At 51.8% G+C, this 19,481-nt stretch overlaps 1 protein-coding gene across 1 annotated transcript in view; it reads left to right on the top strand.

Annotated features, from left to right (window-relative positions):
- Dchs1 (dachsous cadherin-related 1) overlaps window positions 1-19,481 on the top strand; it is a 34,704-nt gene that overhangs the window by 11,927 nt on the left and 3,296 nt on the right. Inside the window, exons 2-20 of the mRNA XM_048359441.1 lie at window positions 1,742-3,646; window positions 9,054-9,242; window positions 9,332-9,563; window positions 9,703-9,939; window positions 10,209-11,234; window positions 11,469-11,662; window positions 11,872-11,968; window positions 12,080-12,237; window positions 12,366-13,230; window positions 13,342-13,581; window positions 13,695-13,820; window positions 14,393-14,602; window positions 16,442-17,320; window positions 17,429-17,542; window positions 17,707-17,918; window positions 18,012-18,166; window positions 18,355-18,485; window positions 18,601-18,884; window positions 19,233-19,371. Of these exons, the coding sequence (XP_048215398.1) occupies window positions 1,862-3,646; window positions 9,054-9,242; window positions 9,332-9,563; window positions 9,703-9,939; window positions 10,209-11,234; window positions 11,469-11,662; window positions 11,872-11,968; window positions 12,080-12,237; window positions 12,366-13,230; window positions 13,342-13,581; window positions 13,695-13,820; window positions 14,393-14,602; window positions 16,442-17,320; window positions 17,429-17,542; window positions 17,707-17,918; window positions 18,012-18,166; window positions 18,355-18,485; window positions 18,601-18,884; window positions 19,233-19,371 (7,273 nt within the window). The 5' untranslated portion in view covers window positions 1,742-1,861. The remainder of the gene's footprint in view (window positions 1-1,741; window positions 3,647-9,053; window positions 9,243-9,331; window positions 9,564-9,702; window positions 9,940-10,208; window positions 11,235-11,468; window positions 11,663-11,871; window positions 11,969-12,079; window positions 12,238-12,365; window positions 13,231-13,341; window positions 13,582-13,694; window positions 13,821-14,392; window positions 14,603-16,441; window positions 17,321-17,428; window positions 17,543-17,706; window positions 17,919-18,011; window positions 18,167-18,354; window positions 18,486-18,600; window positions 18,885-19,232; window positions 19,372-19,481) is intronic.

Here is a 19,481-nt window from a genome sequence, read left to right as displayed (position 1 = left end):
GGCCAACAGCTAGTCACTATTTACCTCTCAACTTGAATATCACTTCTTCAGAAAAGCTCTCCTGTACATCTCTTCACAACCCTTTCATACTTGTAACTACTTGTCCAGTTAACTTGCCTGACTACTTGTCCAGTTAACTTGCCTGTTACGTTCATGAAGCTAGGCACTGTTTTCTTTATCTCTCTCTCTCTCTCTCTTTCGCTGTTTTTTGTTTGTTTGTTCGTTTGTTTGTTTTTGCTAGTCCTGGGCCTTGGACTCAGGGCCTGAGCACTGTCCCTGGCTTCTTTTTGCTCAAGGCTAGCACTCTGCCACTTGAGCCACAGCGCCACCTCTGGCCGTTTTCTATATATGTGGTGCTGGGGAATCGAACCCAGGTCTTCAAGTATACAAGTCAAGCACTCTTGCCACTAGGCCACATTCCCAGCCTCTTTCTCTGTTGTTGAATGGACAGAGGAGTAGGGGTAAAGTGTGTGGGTGTGTATAATAAGAGATACTTAAGTATATTTAAATACTGATCAAAGTATCCAGCAGAGGAAAAGGTTGACAAATTCAGACATGGTTACCAAGTATTTGATTAATGAGGCTGGAAATGGGTATTTGTCCACAATGAGATGAAAATAAGAGAGGTCTGTTCATATTTTGTGTGTGTGCTGGTTCTGGGGCATGAACTCAAGGCCTGGGCATTGTCCCTGAGCTTTTTTTCCCCAAGGCTGATAGTCTACCACTTGAGCCACAGCTCCGCTTTCATCTCTTTTGTTAGTTAACTGGAGATGAGAGTCTCATGAACTTCCCTACTCTGGCTAGCTTTGAACTACAATCTTCAAATCTCAGCCTCCTGAATAGCTAGGATTGCAGGTGTGAACCACCAGTGCCTGGCTAGACTGGACTAGAGTTAGAAAGGAGTTTATGGACATCTGACTTGAAAAATAGAAGGCAGAATTATCATTGTGACATGGGGACTTGCCACGGGAGACACTGGAGGTGAGACCCTGATAAGTCCCGAAGCACAGGTGCCTAGGTGTGTGGAGATGTATGTGTGGCAACACAAGGACCTTGATGGAAGGCTGAACGTGTCTCCTTACTGCCTTGGCAGACTGGCACATAAGCTTAGGATTTGGGGGTTGCTAGGCAAATGCTCTATACTTTGAGCCAAACCTCCTTTAGCCTTTTTTTGAGTTATTTTTCAGATAGTCTTGCTTTTGGCTCCGGGTTAAATTTGGGCTGAGGTCATCCTGCCTCAGCCTTCCACATAGCTGAGATTATCGGTGTGCTTCACCACACTTGGCTTGTTTTTTATTTTATTTATTTATTTTTTTGCCAGTCCTGGGCCTTGGACTCAGGGCCTGAGCACTGTCCCTGGCTTCTTCCCGCTCAAGGCTAGCACTCTGCCACTTGAGCCACAGCGCCGCTTCTGGCCATTTTCTGTATATGTGGTGCTGGGGAATCGAACCTAGGGCCTTGTGTATCCGAGGCAGGCACTCTTGCCACTAGGCTATATCCCCAGCCCACTTGGCTTGTTTTTGAAGATAGTCTCATTAATGCTTCTCCCTTTAATTCTGGCCTCCAGCTGACCTACAAATGTCATTCTTTTATTTCCACCTCCCAAGTAGCTGAGGTTACAGATTCTGTATCTGGCCCCAGGGCCGAACATGTCTGAGTGTAGGTATGGCCTATTTCACAGTCCTTCTGGATTATAGATGCTTCCCCAAGGGTGACCTTTTTACTTCTGCTTTTCCCCTAGATCAAGGAGCCTGAGCTGCAGTGAGGGCCCAAGGCAGACCTGATCCAAAGGCTGAAGTCAAGCTGGGCCCAGAGTCTGGCCTGGAGCTGGAGCCCGAGCTCCTGCTGGACTGCCGTTGTCATGCAGAAGGAGCTGGGCATCGGGCCCTCCAGCCCTGGCATGAAGAGCTCCAGGTCCCTTCTCCTGCTGCCCCTGCTGGTGCTGCTAGGGGCTGGGTTGCCAGGAGCCTGGGGTCAGGCGGGAAGCCTGGACCTGCAGATTGATGAGGAGCAGCCAGCAGGCACACTGATTGGGGACATCAGTGCAGGGCTTCCAGCGGGCATGGCAGCTCCTCCTATGTACTTCATCTCTGCCCAGGAGGGCAGCGGTGTGGGCACAGACCTGGCCATCGATGAACACAGTGGGGTTGTCCGTACGGCCCGTGTATTAGACCGTGAGCGGCGGGACCGCTACCGCTTCACAGCAGTCACTCCAGATGGGGCCACCGTGGAAGTCACAGTTCGAGTGGCTGACATCAATGACCACGCCCCCGCCTTCCCGCAGGCTCGAGCTGCCCTGCAGATACCTGAACACACAGCTCTTGGCACCCGCTACCCACTGGAGCCTGCTCGTGATGCCGACGCTGGCCGCCTAGGAACCCAGGGCTATTCGCTGTCTGGTGACGGGGCTGGAGAGACCTTCCGGCTGGAGACCCGTCCTGGTCCTGATGGGGCTCCAGTACCTGAGCTAGTAGTTACTGGGGAGCTGGACCGGGAGAACCGCTCACACTACATGTTACAGCTGGAGGCCTACGATGGTGGCTCTCCTCCCCGGAGGGCCCAAGCCCTGCTGGACGTGACACTCCTGGACATCAATGACCATGCCCCATCTTTTAACCAGAGCCGTTACCACGCTGTAGTGTCAGAGAGCCTGGCCCCTGGAAGTCCTGTCCTGCAGGTGTTCGCATCTGATGCGGATGCCGGTGCCAATGGGGCTGTGACTTATGAGATCAACCGAAGGCAGAGCGAGGGTGATGGGCCTTTCTCCATTGATGCACACACGGGGTTACTGCGACTAGAGAGGCCCCTGGACTTTGAGCAACGGCGGGTCCATGAGTTGGTGGTGCAGGCACGGGATGGGGGAGCTCACCCAGAGCTGGGCTCGGCCTTTGTGACTGTGCATGTGCGAGATGCCAATGACAATCAACCCTCCATGACCGTCATCTTCCTGAGTGCAGATGGCTCTCCCCGCGTGTCTGAGGCCGCTCCACCCGGACAGCTTGTTGCGCGCATCTCGGTGTCAGACCCAGATGACGGTGACTTTGCTCATGTCAATGTGTCCTTGGAGGGTGGCGAAGGCCACTTTGCCCTTAGCACGCAAGACAGCGTCATCTACCTGGTGTGTGTGGCTCGGCGACTCGACCGGGAGGAGAGGGATGCGTATAACTTGCGGGTTACAGCCACAGACTCAGGCTCCCCCCCACTGAGGGCCGAAGCTGCCTTTGTGCTGCACGTCACCGATGTCAATGACAATGCTCCTGCCTTCGACCGCCAGCTCTACCGGCCCGAAGCCCTGCCTGAAGTTGCACTGCCTGGCAGCTTTGTGGTACGGGTGACAGCCCGGGATCCTGACCAAGGTTCTAATGGTCAAGTGACCTATAGCTTGGCTCCTGGCACTCACACTCACTGGTTCTCCGTCGACCCCACTTCAGGCATTATCACCACTGCTGCCTCTCTGGACTATGAGTTGGAACCTCAGCCACAGCTGATTGTGGTAGCCACAGATGGCGGCCTTCCCCCATTAGCCTCCTCGGCCACCGTTAGTGTGGCCCTGCAAGACGTGAATGATAATGAGCCCCAGTTCCAGAGAACTTTCTACAATGCCTCATTGCCGGAGGGCACTCAGCCTGGAACCTGTTTCCTGCAGGTGAGTAGGCCCTAGATATAGTACCATGGGCAGGGATGTGGCTTTTGGAAAAAAAAATGCTTTGGCTACACCACAAAGTATAGCTGCAGAGAAAAGACTGCAGGCCGGGAAGCTTCCAGACTCCTCAGAATCCCCTCAGGGGCCGCCTATTGGCTCAGACTCCAAGGCTAGTGCCTGGGCCTGGCTGACCCCTTGTCTGCTGGCCAGACTCTGGAAAGTTGCTTGCCTGCTGCTGTCTGGCTCCCGCCACCCACTCTCCCATGTGTTTATGCTCCCGCTTGGCCAGGGCCACTGGGTTATTGCTTCCAAATTTCTTCCCTCCTCACCAGTTCCTGAAGCAAGAGAGAAGTGCTCCAGGTGGTTTCCTGGAGATCTTACCATTAGTAACCATGGAGGGAGAGGAAGGGGTCAAATGACTGCTGGGGGTTCATAACTGTTACTGCTTCTTAACATTTCATCAAGTCACTGTATATGTATTGTCTACCATGTTCTAGCAACTATATTATGCATACAAAATACAAAGCAAATGAATCAAATCCCAGCCCTCACCTCATGTAATTTATAGTCTAGAGGGGAGATTCACTTGCAAAGAAAGTTTACTTCCATGGGACTGGGAATGTGGCTTAGTGGTAGAGTGCTCGATTCCTCAGCACTGTATTAACAGAAAAAGCCAGAAGTGGCGCTGTGGCTCAAGAGCTAGAGTGCTAGCCTTGAGCAAAAAGAAGCCAGGGACAGTGCTCAGGCCCTGAGTCCCAAGCCCAAGGACTGGCAAAAAAAAAAGAAAGAAAGAAAAGAAAAAGAAACCTTCCATGATGGAGATATAAGCAGTATAATTTTTTTGTGTGCCAGTTCTGGGGTTTGAAATCAGGGCCACTGCCTGCTAAGCAGGTGTTCTACCACTTGAGGCACACCCCTAGTCCTGTTTTCCCAAAGGAAAGGACCCTTGAGCTGAATACCTTGAAGACGGAGCAGGAGTTTATGGAGTACCAGAAAATCAGGAAAGAAAAGGGTTCCAAGCCGAGAGGGGGGAGCAGGGGCGGGGGAGAAGAGGGGAGCCACCATTGTTCAAGGGACTATAAGTAGCTCAGTATCTCTGGAGCATAAGATGAGAGAGTAGAAGATGTGACTGCAAGAGCCAATCCAAGGAGTTTGGGCTTTTTCTACAGGGATTATTCAGGTTTTTAAGTACAGAAATAAAATGATCAGAGTTGGTTTCCCAAATCCCAAGTCAGTATAGAGCAAGGATACGCAATTGGGGACAATTTTGCCCTGCAGAAGAGACATTTATCCATGCTTAGAGACATTTTTTTTAATTGTTATGACTAGTGGAGTACTACTGCCTCTAGTGGGTAGAAGCCAGAGATGTAGTTAATTATCATATAGCACACATAATAGTAACTACACTAACAAGTTATCTGATTCAAAATACTAAAAGTTCCAAGATGCTGGGCCCCGGTGACTCATGCCTGTAATCTTAGCTATTCAGGAGGCTGAGATATGAGGACTGAAGTTCAAAGCCAGCCTGGACAGGAAGGTCCATGAAACTCTTATCTCCAGTTAACCATCACAAAGCTGGAAATGGAGCTGTGGCTCAAGTGGTAGAGCACCAGCCTTGAGCAGAAAAAGTTAAGGCACAGCAGCCAGACCCTGAGTTCAAGCTTCATTACCACACACACACACACACACACACACACACACACACACACACACACAAGGGCGAGAAGCCTTGGTGTAGAGTATAGGTTGAGGTCAGACACCTGTGAAAAGATAATTACAATAATGCAGGGAGAGATGACTCAGATCTTGATCAGGATGGTGACAATGACAACAGAGATAAATAGACAAATAGGAAAGACTGAGGGCTCACTGAGTCCCTAGTAGGTTGATATATCAGGTGAAGAAAGACAGCTGATAGCTGGCTTGAGCAACTAAGTGAATGGAAGAGTCATTAGCGTAGGTTTGGGAAGTTTTGTTTGCACATGTCGGATTTAAAGTAGTTGTGGGGCATCCAAGTGTCTAGATACACAGGTTATACAGGCTTGCAGCTTAGGAGAGTGCTCCAGGGCAAAAGGTGTAGGTGATGGCTGAAGCTAGGGAAGAGAGAGAGAGAGAGAGAGAGAGAGAGAGAGAGAGAGAGAGAGAGAGAGGGCCCTGAGAAAATGTAAGGCAGGGAATGAAGAACCTTTTCTCTGCCAAGAGCCATTTTGGCGTGTGACGTCAGCTAATGTTGATGTTTACGTTGCTAAGAAAAAAAGCTCCTAGATTTACTTAATTTCGAGTCCCGCCTGCGGTTGGCTTGGCAGGATCAGACCAAATGATTTTGCAGGCCTTATATGACCCACAGGCTGGACGTTCCCCACCCCTGTTGGGGTGAGAAGAGGCCATAGAGAGATTCTAGGGAGCAACAATATGTAAAAGCAATCAGTAAGAATAGATAGGAGTGACCCTGGCATGGGGGCGGGGGAGGTGAGGGGCGGAGCAGTGAAAGGGGAGAAACAGGAATTGGTAGTGTCAGGAAGTCAAAGTAGGAGGTGTACTTGGAATGGTTGCGATGGGTAGATATAGTAAGTTTAGTGTCGGATTGAAATGTTAGAGAGTTCACAAGGTCTTTCGTTTCTCCTCGAAATATCCCACCTCATGTGAACCAGCAGTTGGGTAAGGACAAGAAAAGAGGGGTGAGGTTCCTTACTGGTTTGGGGCAGCATGGATGAGGCAGTGGCCGAGTTGGACTGAGCTGAGAACCTGCTGTCTATGCTTTTGCAATGAAATCTTAGAGCAGGAGTTGTGTAGGTCAGAAAATTCACTTCAGACTTGGTCATTTCCAGTCAATAGGCCATATGTATTTTGGGGTCACTTTCTGACAACTTTCCTGACCATTGTTTATTGCTTTCTTCCTGAAATGAGTCAGAGGGCAAAGGTCTTTCCCTGTTTCTAGAAATGGAGCTGCAGATGTGCTGATGCTCACAGGAATGGACGCAGGGGGAAGTCTGTCTCCTGGGAAATCCGGGCCCACGGCCACAGTAATGAGTTAGAGCGGAGCTGTTTCCAGGGTTCAGCCATCGCAGGGTCTTAATGTCTCTCAGGAGGGTAAACAATGGCACAGATCACTTCTGTTGAGGGCCTGGGCAACAGTCAGAAATCCTTGGCTAGCTTTCTCTCTGAGCACATTTTCTGGCTGAGAATGGGAACTCTGCAGCTTCCTCTTGCAATGTATCATGACCCTGAGGTCCATCTATCCACAAAGAGCACTTTGTCACAGCCTACAGCAGTCAGCCACCAGCTAACCCACTATTGAGAGCCTACTGTGCAACCAATGTAGAAAAGAGTATGAAAGAAAGTGTTGTTGCAAAGCAGGGGGATCAGAACGGTCCATTTACTCAATGAACACATAAGTATAGAGCACCTACTGTGTGGGTACCTAGCCCTATTCTAGGCTAAAGGTGGAGCCATACCTGTAATTCCATAGAGCAGACCCTATAGTGATCAGTAATGATTCAACTCAACAAAGATGGGACCTATAAGCTGAGTCGTTGTAAGGTGATGCATGCCCATTATCTCAGCAACCAGGAGGCTGAGGTGGGATGATTGTAAGTTCAGTGCCAGCATTACATAAAGACAAAGCCTGGCTTAAAGCTCACGCCTGTAATCCTAAATACTCAGGAGTCTGCGATCTGAGGATCTCAATTCAAAGCCAGCCCAGGCAGGAAAGTCTGTATGACACTTACCTCCAATTAACCAGCAAAGAATAAAAAGCTGTTAGTGGAGCTGTGGCCCAAGTGGTAGAACTCTGGCCTTGAACGCAAAAGCTCAGGGACAGGGCCCTGGCCTTAGAGCTATAACATCAGTCTAAATCATTCTCAGTACTTCTGTTGTTCAGGCAGTTCTCTGCCTGAGGTGATTGAGACTTAATCCACGGGAAAAAAAATATAGTACAATCTTTAGGATTTTGTTGTTAGCAAATTACTTTCTATAATTTATTTGTAATCCCAGGTTGATCATTGCAGCACTGTGGTAGCCATTCCCAGACATGTACAGAGATATGAAAGTTTTAAGTTACTTCATATGTACTGAAGTGAAAAAGCACAATGTTGTGTTTTTTTTTTCTGAGCCCTGATAGAGTGAACAAGTGTCCTTTTTTTTTTTTTTTTGGCCAGTCCTGAGCCTTGGACTCAGGGCCTGAGCACTGTCCCTGGCTTCTTCCCGCTCAAGGCTAGCACTCCGCCACTTGAGCCACAGCGCCACTTCTGGCCGTTTTCTGTATATGTGGTGCTGGGGAATCGAACCTAGGGCCTCGTGTATCCGAGGCAGGCACTCTTGCCACTAGGCTATATCTCCAGCCCAACAAGTGTCCTTTTTGAAGTCTGTTTAATGTCACATTCTGAGTTCTGGGGAGATTGGGGGTTTTTTTCCTTTCATTTTTGTGCATTTTGTTGGTGATTTTTTTTTACCATTTATTTATTTATTTATTTATTTTTGCCAGTCCTGGGGCTTGAACTCAGGGCCTGAGCACTGTCCCTGGCTTCTTTTTGCTCAAGGCTACCACTCTTCCGCTTGAGCCACAGCGCCACTTCTGACCTTTTCTATATAGGTGGTGCTGAGGAATCGAACCCAGGGCTTCATGAATGCAAGGCAAGCACTCTACCACTAGGCCATATTCCCAGCCCTGATTTTAACTATTTAAAACAGTCCCCAACTTCAATACTGGAGAACTGTCTGATGCACATTCAGGTTGTGGTGTGTGCAGAAAAAAAAATACATTTCTTAGATGAGATTCATTCAGGCGTAAGTTACTGTCAGTTACTGTTAGTTCAACTTAATGAATCTACAGTGTGTATCAAATAATACATCTTTAAACACAAACACATCAAACAAGGTTATGTAGTGACTATGTTTTACAAAGCTATGACCAGAGATTCTTGGGTGGGTTCTGGGCTTGGATTGGATTTTGGTCCAAGTCCCACTTGTTCCATCCATATGTTCACCACTCAGGGACTCTGGGTACCAGGTGCTTTTTTATTCTGTCTTTGTCTCTTTGGCCATGTAACTGGGATTTGAACTCAGGGCCTTGTAAATGCTAGGCAGGCATTCTACCACTTGAGCTGTGTTCCCAATCCTTCTTTTTCTTTTAGTTATTTTGGGGGTAGGATCTCATGTTTTTACCTGGGGGCTAGCCACCATCCTACCTCCCACATAGCTTGGACCATGCCTGGCTTGCTTTATGAGATCGAATCTTGCCAACTTATTGTCCAGAGAGGCCTGGAATCTCTAGCCTTGCAATCTCTACTTCCCCCGTGGCTGGGATTACAAGCATGAGCCACCCCTCAGCACCAGCTACTCTTTCTCATTACCTCGTTGCTCTGCTTTTTCTGGAAAAAGAAGGGCAATTATTCACCCGGCCTCTCCTCAGGTGACTGCCACAGATGCTGATAGTGGCCCATTTGGCCTCCTCTCCTATTCCTTGGGTGCTGGACTTGGAGCTTCTGGGTCTCCCCCATTTCGCATTGATGCCCACAGTGGTGATGTGTGTACCACCCGGATCCTGGATCGTGACCAGGGCCCCTCCAGCTTTGACTTTACAGTGACGGCCGTGGATGGGGTGAGTAGATATCGGGCAGGGACACTGGGGTTAGCACTGTCACCAGGACCAGGCAAGTCCATCTGACCTAGGGCTGCATGTCCCACCAGGGAGGACTCAAGTCCATGGTATATGTGAAAGTGTTTGTGTCGGATGAAAATGACAACCCACCTCAGTTTTATCCACGCGAGTACGCTGCCAGTCTGAGTGTCCAGAGCTCACCAGGCACAGCTGTGCTGAGGGTACGTGCCCATGACCCTGACCAGGGACCCCATGGACGACTCTCCTACCACATCCTAGCGGGCAATAGCCCCCCGCTCTTCGCCTTGGATGAGCACTCAGGTGAGGATCCTCTCTTTCCCAGGACCTATTCTCAGCCTTCACCCCCACCCTCACCCAGTCTCAGTGATATATTGTGTGTCCCTTCCATAATCATTCCCTATTCTTTCCTTATGTATCTCTGTTTCTATCCCATTTCTAGGGCTTCTGACTGTAGCCTGGCCCTTGACCAGACGGGCTAATTCTGTAGTGCAGCTGGAGATCGGGGCTCAGGATGGAGGTGGCCTGAAGGCTGAACCCAGCGCCCGAGTCAACATCAGCATTGTGCCTGGAACTCCCACACCACCAATATTTGATCAACTACAGTATGTTTTTTCTGTGCCAGAAGATGTGGCACCAGGCACCAGTGTGGGCATAGTCCAGGCACGCAACCCACCAGGTATAGGTCCCCCATTATAGTCCCCCAGCACCGTCTCAGGGTACCCTAGAGTGTCACATGACAGGTATCCCCAATACAGAACACTATGGTCCCTGAATGCCACCACAGTGCTAACAAACTTCCCTGCCAACAGCTACCTCCCTCCTAATACTTTGCAAGTCACACGTGTTAACCCCCCTCCCCCCAGCCCTTCTTGGGATCAGAGTCTGAGCACTAAATCAATAGGTGCTCCCATACCACTTCTCTCATCCTTCTGTCCTCTTCCCTAGGTCGCTCGGGGCCCGTGACCCTCGCCCTATCAGCTGGAGATCCCCGGGGACTCTTCTCCCTAGATATGACCTCAGGACTGTTAAAAACTCTTCGCCCTCTGGACCGGGAGCTTCTGGGACCGGTGTTGGAGCTGGAGGTGCGAGCAGGCAGTGGGGTGCCCCCAGCTTATGCCATAGCTCGGGTGCGTGTGATGCTGGACGATGTGAATGACAACTCCCCTGCTTTCCCTGCACCTGAAGACACTGTATTACTGCCACCCAACACTGCTCCAGGAACTCCCATCTACACACTGCGGGCTGTGGACCCCGACTCGGGAGTTAACAGCCGAATCACCTTTACCCTGCTTGCTGGAGGGGATGGGGCTTTCACCGTGGACCCCACTACAGGCCATGTACGGCTTACAGGACCTCTGGGGCCTCCAGGGAGGCCAGATCATGAACTGGAGCTAGAGGCACGGGATGGGGGTTCCCCACCACGCACCAGCCACTTTCGACTTCGGGTTGTGGTCCAGGATTTGGAGAACCATGGACTAGCTCCCCGATTTGACAGTCCTAGCTACCGTGTGGATCTGCCCTCAGGAACCACCCCTGGAGCCCAGGTCTTGCAAGTACAGGCCCAGGCACCAGATGGGAGCCCTGTCACCTATCACCTTGCAGCAGATGGAGCCAGAAGCCCCTTTGACCTCGAATCACAGAGTGGGTGGCTCTGGTTACGGGCAGCCCTGGACCGCGAGTCCCAGGAGTTATATACACTGAAGGTAATGGCTGTATCCGGGTCCAAAGCTGAGTTAGGGCAACAGACAGCCACAGCCACAGTGAGGGTCAACATCCTCAACCAGAATGATCACAGTCCCCGCTTGTCTGAAGATCCCACCTTCCTGGCTGTGGCTGAGAACCAGCCTCCTGGGACCAGTGTAGGCCGGGTCTTTGCCACTGACCGAGACTCTGGACCTAATGGGCGTCTGACCTACAGCCTGCAACCGCTGTCAGAAGACAACAAAGCCTTCCGCATCCACCCTCAGACTGGTAAGCAGCACTGGGACCCAAATTCTAAGAACCATCAGGCTCATCCCCAGACTGGTGAACACTCAGATAGGATCTCTAGCCCCTAGCCCACATCCTAGCTATGATGACCAGGACTTAGCCTGAGGTTTAGCCCTGGCATTCGCTCCTACCCTGCCCAACTCTAGCTCCTTACCTGTAGTCTTCAGGCTCTGCATTGCTAAACAGCTCATCATGATCTCCATCCTGCACTCTCAGGAGAAGTGACCACACTCCAAACCCTGGACCGAGAGCAGCAGAGCAGTTACCAGCTCCCGGTGCTAGTGCAGGATGCCGGGAGCCCTCCGCGAAGCACCACAGGCACAGTGCACATTGCGGTGCTCGACCTCAATGACAACAGTCCCACCTTCCTGCAGGCTTCCGGGGCTGCTGGTGGGGGGCTTCCTGTACAGGTAGGTGAAGTGGCAGGACTCTGCCCTGAAATGTGAGTGGGAGGGGCCATCTCCCTGTGGAACTCTAGGTGTAGGTAAGAGAGACTGCCTTCTGGAACAGGTGTGAGCAAAAAGAAAAACTCTACCTACACACAAGTGAGGGGTATTGGATTCAGAATTGTCTTCAGAAGCATAGAAAGGAGATGACTGTGAGAGTTGTGTCGCCATAGGTACCAGATCGTGTGCCCCCAGGAACACCAGTGACAACACTTCAGGCCAAGGATCCGGATGAGGGGGAGAATGGGACCATCCTTTACATGCTAACTGGTATGGGGACAGGGGTGGTAAGGAAAAGGGAGCGGTTGGGTGAACACTGTGCTTTCATGGCCTTCTCAGCTCTGAGAGGCAAACCCTCCTCCTTCTTCTACCTGTCCCCAGGTCCTGGCTCGGAGCTCTTCTCTCTGCACCCTCACTCTGGAGAACTGCTTACTGCAGCATCCCTGATCCGCGCAGAGCGGCCCCACTACGTGCTGACCCTGAGTGCCCAGGACCAAGGCAGCCCTCCTCGGAGTGCCAGCCTCCAGCTGCTGGTGCAGGTATGCCTGTTCTTCTAGCTGCTGCTCCATTCATTAGCGCGCCCCTCTTGTGTTGGTCCATGGGCCTTCTCAGGCTAGTCTTACCGGGGGTCCTCCTGAATCCCTCCTCCCTCTCTGGTCCACAACAGGTGCTCCCCTCTGCTCGCGTGGCCGAGCCACCGCCCGATCTGGCAGAGCCTGACCCGGCAGCTCCAGTACCCGTCGTGCTGACTGTGACAGCAGTCGAGGGGCTTCAGCCCGGATCCCTGTTGGGCTCCGTGGCACCTCCAGAGCCTCCTGGGGTGGGCGCACTCACCTACACCCTCGTAGGGGGCGCCGACCCCGAGGGCACCTTCGCGCTGGATGCGACCTCCGGGCGTTTGTACCTGGCGCGGCCTTTGGACTTCGAGGCCGGCCCCGCTTGGCGCGCGCTCACGGTGCGCGCCGAGGGGCCGGGAGGCGCGGGCGCGCGGCTGCTGCGCGTGCAGGTGCGCGTGCAGGACGAGAACGAGCACGCGCCGGCCTTCGCGCGCGACCCGCTGGCGCTGGCGCTACCGGAGAACCCTGAGCCCGGCGCGGCGCTGTACACGTTCCGCGCGTCGGACGCCGACGGCCCGGGCCCCAACAGCGAGGTGCGCTACCGCCTGCTCCGCCAGGAGCCGCCGGTGCCGGCTCTTCGCTTGGACGCGCGCACCGGGGCGCTCAGCGCTCCGCGCGGCCTCGACCGGGAGACCACGCCCGCGCTGCTGCTGCTCGTGGAAGCCACCGACCGGCCCACCAATGCCAGTCGCCGCCGCGCAGCTCGCGTCTCCGCACGCGTCTTCGTGACGGACGAAAATGACAACGCACCGGTGTTCGCCTCGCCCTCCCGCGTGCGCCTCCCGGAGGACCAGCCGCCCGGGCCCACCACACTGCACGTGGTGGCCAGAGACCCAGACCTGGGGGAGGCCGCGCGCGTGTCCTATCGCCTGGCCGCTGGAGGGGACGGCCACTTCCGGCTGCACGCCAGCACTGGTGAGCCCCCCCCCCCCCCACCGGGGGCCAGGGACGCGCACGCGCGGTGGATGCCGAGATGCAGGGAGTGCTGAGGTTGCTACCAGCTAAGCTGCCTTATTCCTCACCTAGGAGCCCTGTCCGTGGTGCGGCCCTTGGACCGAGAGCAGCGAGCTGAGCACATCCTGACCATCGTGGCCTCGGACCACGGTTCCCCGCCTCGCTCATCCACCCAGCTCCTGACTGTCAGCATCATTGATGTCAACGATGAGGCGCCCACTTTCCAGCAGCAGGAGTACAGCGTCATCTTGCGTGAGAACAGCCCCCCTGGCACATCTCTGCTCACTCTGCAGGCAACTGACCCTGACCTGGGTAAGACCTTGGTGGGGGGGGGGGGGGAGGGCGGCATGAATTGTAAGAGGGGTAGACAGAGGATTGCAGGGTGTGTTTACCCTCTGATCACTCCCCATGCTGCCCCTTCTCAGGGGCCAATGGGCAAGTCACTTATGGAGGTGTTTCTGGCGAAAGCTTCTCTCTGGACCCTAACACTGGAGTTCTCACGACTCTCCGAGCCCTGGATCGGGAGGAACAAGAGGAAATCAACTTGACAGGTACACTTTAACAAGATGACAAAGAGCCAGAAGTGTTGCAAAACATGGGTAGAACATCCAAAGTACTGTCTTCTGCAAGTTCCGTCTAGTATAGCACAGCTTATGTGGTATTTGTAGACCCTATGGGGAGACAAGAGTTAGATAAGGTGAAAAGTGAGCTGACTTCTGAATTGTCCTTACTGTGACATACAGAATATCAAATGCCTATTATCACAGCTATGCCCTCCAGGCCTCCTTTAGATTATACTGCAATCACTTAACAGGAACATTTTGATATGAGTATCAGAGAAGTGAAGTAACTTGCTCAAACTAACATAGCTTGGCACTGGCAAGCCAGGAACTTGGCATGTCTTTTCAGTTTCACTAGTAATAGGAGATAAATCTTGCATGTACCAAGCAGAGGAGATGGAAGGGAAAAGAACAGCTTCCTATATGTACACATGTTATATGTGTACACATACGTGCCTGGAATATGTGGCAAGATAGATGTTTTCTAGCTTGCATGTGTATCTGTGAACATATGTAAGCACTGTGAAGTCAGACTGAACCTCATTAATTTTCCTTCCTTACAGTATATGCCCGGGACAGAGGCTCACCCCCCTTGTTAACTCATGTCACAGTACGTGTGACTGTGGAAGATGAGAATGACCATGCTCCGACCTTTGGGAATGCCCACCTTTCTCTGGAAGTGCCAGAGGGCCAAGATCCCCAGACTCTTACCACACTACGGGCCTCTGACCCAGACATAGGAGCCAATGGGAAGTTGGAGTACCACATCCTGGGTGAGAATCAACTCATACCTACTAACCCACACCTACTTGCCTGGTTCTTGCTCTGTTGGTTCCAGTCAATGTGTCAGCATCTTTTCCCTTCTTTTTTACATCTTGTACTTTTTCTCCTCATGCATATACATCAGTATATCTGAGGGTATCTCTTTCTCTGCCTCCCTAGTTTTTCTTCACCTTTATTTCTTACTAAATGTGCTTTCTCCTAAAGAGACACTTCATAACAGAATGTCTAGAGGCTTTAAGAAGACATTGCTTGGAAGTGGTGCTGTGGCTCAAAGTGGTAGAGTGCTAGCCTTGAGCAAAAGAGCTCAGGGACAGTGCCCAGGCCCTGAGTTCAAGCCCCACTACCAACTAAAAAAAAAAAAGCTGCAAGAAGACATTGCTTGTTTCAGAGTGTGTCTGTGCCAAAAATCTGTAGCATAGTGAAATGTGAACTGCACTAAATAGGTTTAAATTTTTTATTTTCTTGAGACAACACCTTGCTATGTAGCTCAGGCTGGCCTTTGAACTAGGGATCTTCCTCCCTCAGCCTCTAAAGTGCTGGCATTATAAGAGGTATGGCACCATGCCAGGTTTAGAACAGCTGTGTAATTGAGGGGTCAATTTTTTTCTTTTGCTTCAACTCATTTTTTATTAGCCTACATTAATTATACAAAGGAGTTTCATTATCTTTCTATATATACATATAATAAAGCTTGATGACATTCACCATCTTTATTGGCATGACTATACAAAGAGGTTTCATTGTGAAAAAATATATATACATATATAATACTTTAATTGAATTCATCCCATCTATGTTGCTCTTTTTTAACTTCCCTCTCTCCCTTGTTCCCTTTTAAGAGATTTAGTGGGTTCCATTATGCTGTTTTCGCATGTATATGTGTATGCGTAGTGTGTATAGAACTATAAGTTACTTCCTGACAGCCTCTCCTTCTCTCTTCTTCCCACCTGCTGATCACCTCCAATACTTGCCCTTTTACGATCCTGACTTACTATTTTTTATCTCTTTGTTTCCACATATGAGCAAAAACATATGATCCTTGTCTTTCTGAGCTTGGCTTATCTCATGTAACTGTTCCATTCATTTTCTTGAGAATTTTATTTTCCTTTATGCATGCCTCCCTAGCTCTTAATTCCCTCTTTGTCTCTACTTACTTGCTCCTTCCTTCCTTTCCTTTCCTTTCTTTTCCTTTCCTCTCCTTTACTTTCCTTTCTTTTTTCTTTTTCATGTTGAGCAGTGATTCTCAATACATATGCACACATTTCATCCACCAAACAATGATCTTATCACATCCTAAAGCATCTCCTCTGTACAACTGTGAGATAAGAATGAAGATGCATATACTGCCTATGATAATAATTTGGTCTTCTGCATATAACAAGTCCTCAAGAGACTCTAAGGGCTCTCCAGATCCCATTCTGTTTTTTTTTTTTTTTGTTTTTTTTTGCCAGTCCTGGGCCTTGGACTCAGGGCCTGAGCACTGTCCCTGGCTTCTTTTTGCTCAAGGCTAGCACTCTGCCACTTGAGCCACAGCGCCACTTCTGGCCATTTTCTGTATATGTGGTGCTGGGGAATCGAACCCAGGACTTCATGTATAAGAGGCAAGCGCTCTTGCCGCTAGGCCATATCCCCAGCCCCAGATCCCATTCTGACAACAGCTGCTTTATTCATGATATCTTCACCTTCAGCGTTTGTTTTCCTCTTTGTCTCTGATTCTTTGCTTTTCTCCAAGCCACATTCCAGCCCCTGTATCTCTGTCATTGACTCTATTGCACTCCCATCTTCATGGTCTGATGCACATGATCAGGTATACTTACTGTTCTCTGCAGATGGAGACCCATCAGGTGCCTTTGCCCTAGACGTTGCCTCTGGGGAGTTTGGAACTGTGCGGCCACTAGATCGGGAAGTGGAACCATCCTTCCAGCTGCGGATAGAGGCCTGGGATGGAGGCCAGCCAGCTCGCAGTGCTACTCTGCTTGTGACAGTGACTGTACTAGATGCCAATGACCATGCCCCGGCCTTTCCTGTTCCTGCCTACTCAGTGGAAGTGCCCGAAGATGCCCCTGCAGGGACACTGCTGCTGCAGCTACAGGCTCATGATCCTGATGCTGGTGCCAATGGCCGTGTGACCTATTACCTGGGTTCAGGCACAGCGGGATCCTTCCTGCTAGAGCCTTCTTCTGGGGAACTACGTACAGCCACAGCGCTGGACAGAGAACACCTTCCCAGCTACACCTTCTCTGTGAGTGCGGTGGACAGTGCAGCTGCCGGGCCGCTGAGCAGCACGGTACCTATCACCGTCACGGTGCGCGACGTCAATGACCACGCACCCACTTTCCCTACCAGTCCTCTGCGCCTGCGCCTCCCCCGTCCAGGCCCCAGCCTCAGTACCCCAACACTGGCTCTGGCCACACTGCGAGCTGAAGATCGTGATGCCGGTGCCAACGCTTCCATCCTATACCGGCTGGCAGGCACACCACCACCTGGCACCACCGTGGACTCTTACACAGGTGAAATCCGTGTGACCCGCTCTCCTGCAGCTCTGGGACCCCGAGATCGTGTCCTCTTCATCGTGGCTACCGATCTTGGCCGTCCAGCTCGCTCTGCCACTGGAGTGGTCATCGTTGGACTGCAGGGGGAGCCTGAACGCGGACCCCGCTTTCCCCGAGCAAGTAGTGAAGCTGTGCTCCGTGAAAATGCACCTCCAGGTTGGTTACCAGCCATGTGCCCCTCTATTTGTGTCCCTGGATGGGCTAGAGTTACTCATTCCTGTGGTGCCCACATCCCAGTACCACCCGCTCTCATTCTCTCCACAGGGACTTCTGTTGTCTCCCCCAAGGCTGTCCACACAGGGGGCTCAAGTGGACCAATCATCTATAGCATTCTCAGCGGCAATGAGAAAGGGATCTTCTCTATCCAGCCTAGTACAGGTAAGGGAGCAGGGCTTTGTGTGGAGGGGATGGTTCCTGGGGAAGCAGGTTCTTTGGAACACAGGAGACTGAAGGGGGAAAGGGTTCCCTGAGTAAACAGCCGTGGAGGAGGAGACGCCGAGGTGAGGAAAAGGGACTCACTGATGAAGTGTGCCTCCCAACAGGAGCCATCACAGTTCGTGCAGCAGAGGGGCTGGACTTTGAGACGAGCCCACGTCTGCGACTGGTGCTGCAGGCAGAAAGTGGAGGAGCCTTTGCCTTCTCTGTGCTGACCCTGACCCTGCAAGATGCCAATGACAACGCTCCCCGTTTCCTGCGACCCCACTACGTGGCTTTCCTGCCAGAATCTCGGCCCTTGGAGGGGCCCCTGCTGCAGGTGTGGGGTGTGATGGGTAGATAGATAGGAGGGATGAGCCGGTTGGGTTTGTTTGTGGCCAGGCCGGTGCCAACCATCTCCTACACTCACCAGGTGGAGGCGGACGACCTGGATCAAGGCTCTGGAGGACAGATCTCCTATAGTCTGGCTGCGTCCCAGCCAGCACGGGGCTTATTCCATGTAGACCCAGCCACAGGCACTATCACCACCACAGCTATCCTGGACCGGGAGATCTGGGCTGAAACACGGTGAGACCCGGCTTCTGTGGATCCAAGACTTGGGCCTGTATATTTTCAAGCCCCGTCTTGCATCCCTTACAATCCCTAGGCTACATCTCGAGTCTCCCTAAAGCCGAGCTTTGTCCTGAGTTCTCTCAGCCTTTCCCAAGTTCACTCTTATCCCCAGACCCTCCCATCTGATTGTGCTCTGTGTCCAGGCTAGTGCTGATGGCCACAGACAGAGGAAGCCCAGCCCTGGTGGGCTCAGCCACACTGACAGTGATGGTCATCGATACCAATGACAACCGCCCTACCATCCCCCAGCCCTGGGAGCTTCGAGTGTCAGAAGGTGAGGGCCGAGGAAAGTGAAAGAAATAAAGGGAGGCATAGAAGAACTCTTAACTGCCCTGTGCTTCCAAGAATACATAGACGCCTGCTGAACTCCCTTGTCTGGTGTTTTGCAGATGCACTGTTGGGCTCAGAGATTGCACAGGTAACAGGGAATGATGTGGACTCTGGACCAGTGCTGTGGTACGTGCTGAGCCCCTCTGGACCCCAGGATCCTTTCACTATTGGCCGCTATGGAGGGCGTGTCTCCCTCATGGGCCCCTTAGACTTTGAGCAGTGTGACCACTACGACCTGCAGCTGCTGGCGCGTGATGGACCTCATGAGGGCCACGCCAACCTCACGGTGCTTGTGGAGGATGTCAATGACAACACACCTACCTTCGCACATAGTCTCTACCAGGTACCACTGACTCACAGACGCCTCCACACGTGGGCCCGGGATTGTTCCTGCGGGAGGGAGGAGACAGAGCTAAAAGTGGTTGGGGTCAGCCGGATGTTAGAATTGATTGGGGAACAGGAGCGTCCCATCTCAGACCTGCCTTCCAGGTCCTGCGATATATTCACATTCTGCATCCTATGACCAGAAAAGGGGGGAAGGGGGGCAGTTCTCACCCAAATCTTAACAAGTATGGCTCTCAAGCTGGAATGGATGCCAAACAGGACTCATTGGATGAAACTCTAGCACAAAGGCTGGGGGCAGCAGGGCATCTGGGCTGTTTGGCCACAAACACTTTTTCTCATACCTTAGGTAATGCTGCTGGAGCATACACCGCCAGGCAGCGCCATTCTCTCGGTCTCTGCTACGGACCGAGACTCAGGTGCCAATGGCCACATTTCCTACCATCTGGCTTCTCCTGTGGAGGGCTTCAGTGTTGACCCCAACAATGGTATGTCTTCCCTACAGTGTGATCCCTTGATGTTGTAACTGTATTTGGCCATATATTAAGACCTCATTTCTAGAGTTTGTTAACCCAGTATCGTGACTCCCAGACCTCTG

Source organism: Perognathus longimembris, chromosome 13 (assembly GCF_023159225.1).
Source record: "Perognathus longimembris pacificus isolate PPM17 chromosome 13, ASM2315922v1, whole genome shotgun sequence".
Classification (NCBI taxonomy): domain Eukaryota; kingdom Metazoa; phylum Chordata; class Mammalia; order Rodentia; family Heteromyidae; genus Perognathus; species Perognathus longimembris.
This window is presented reverse-complemented; position numbering and strand designations above follow the sequence as displayed.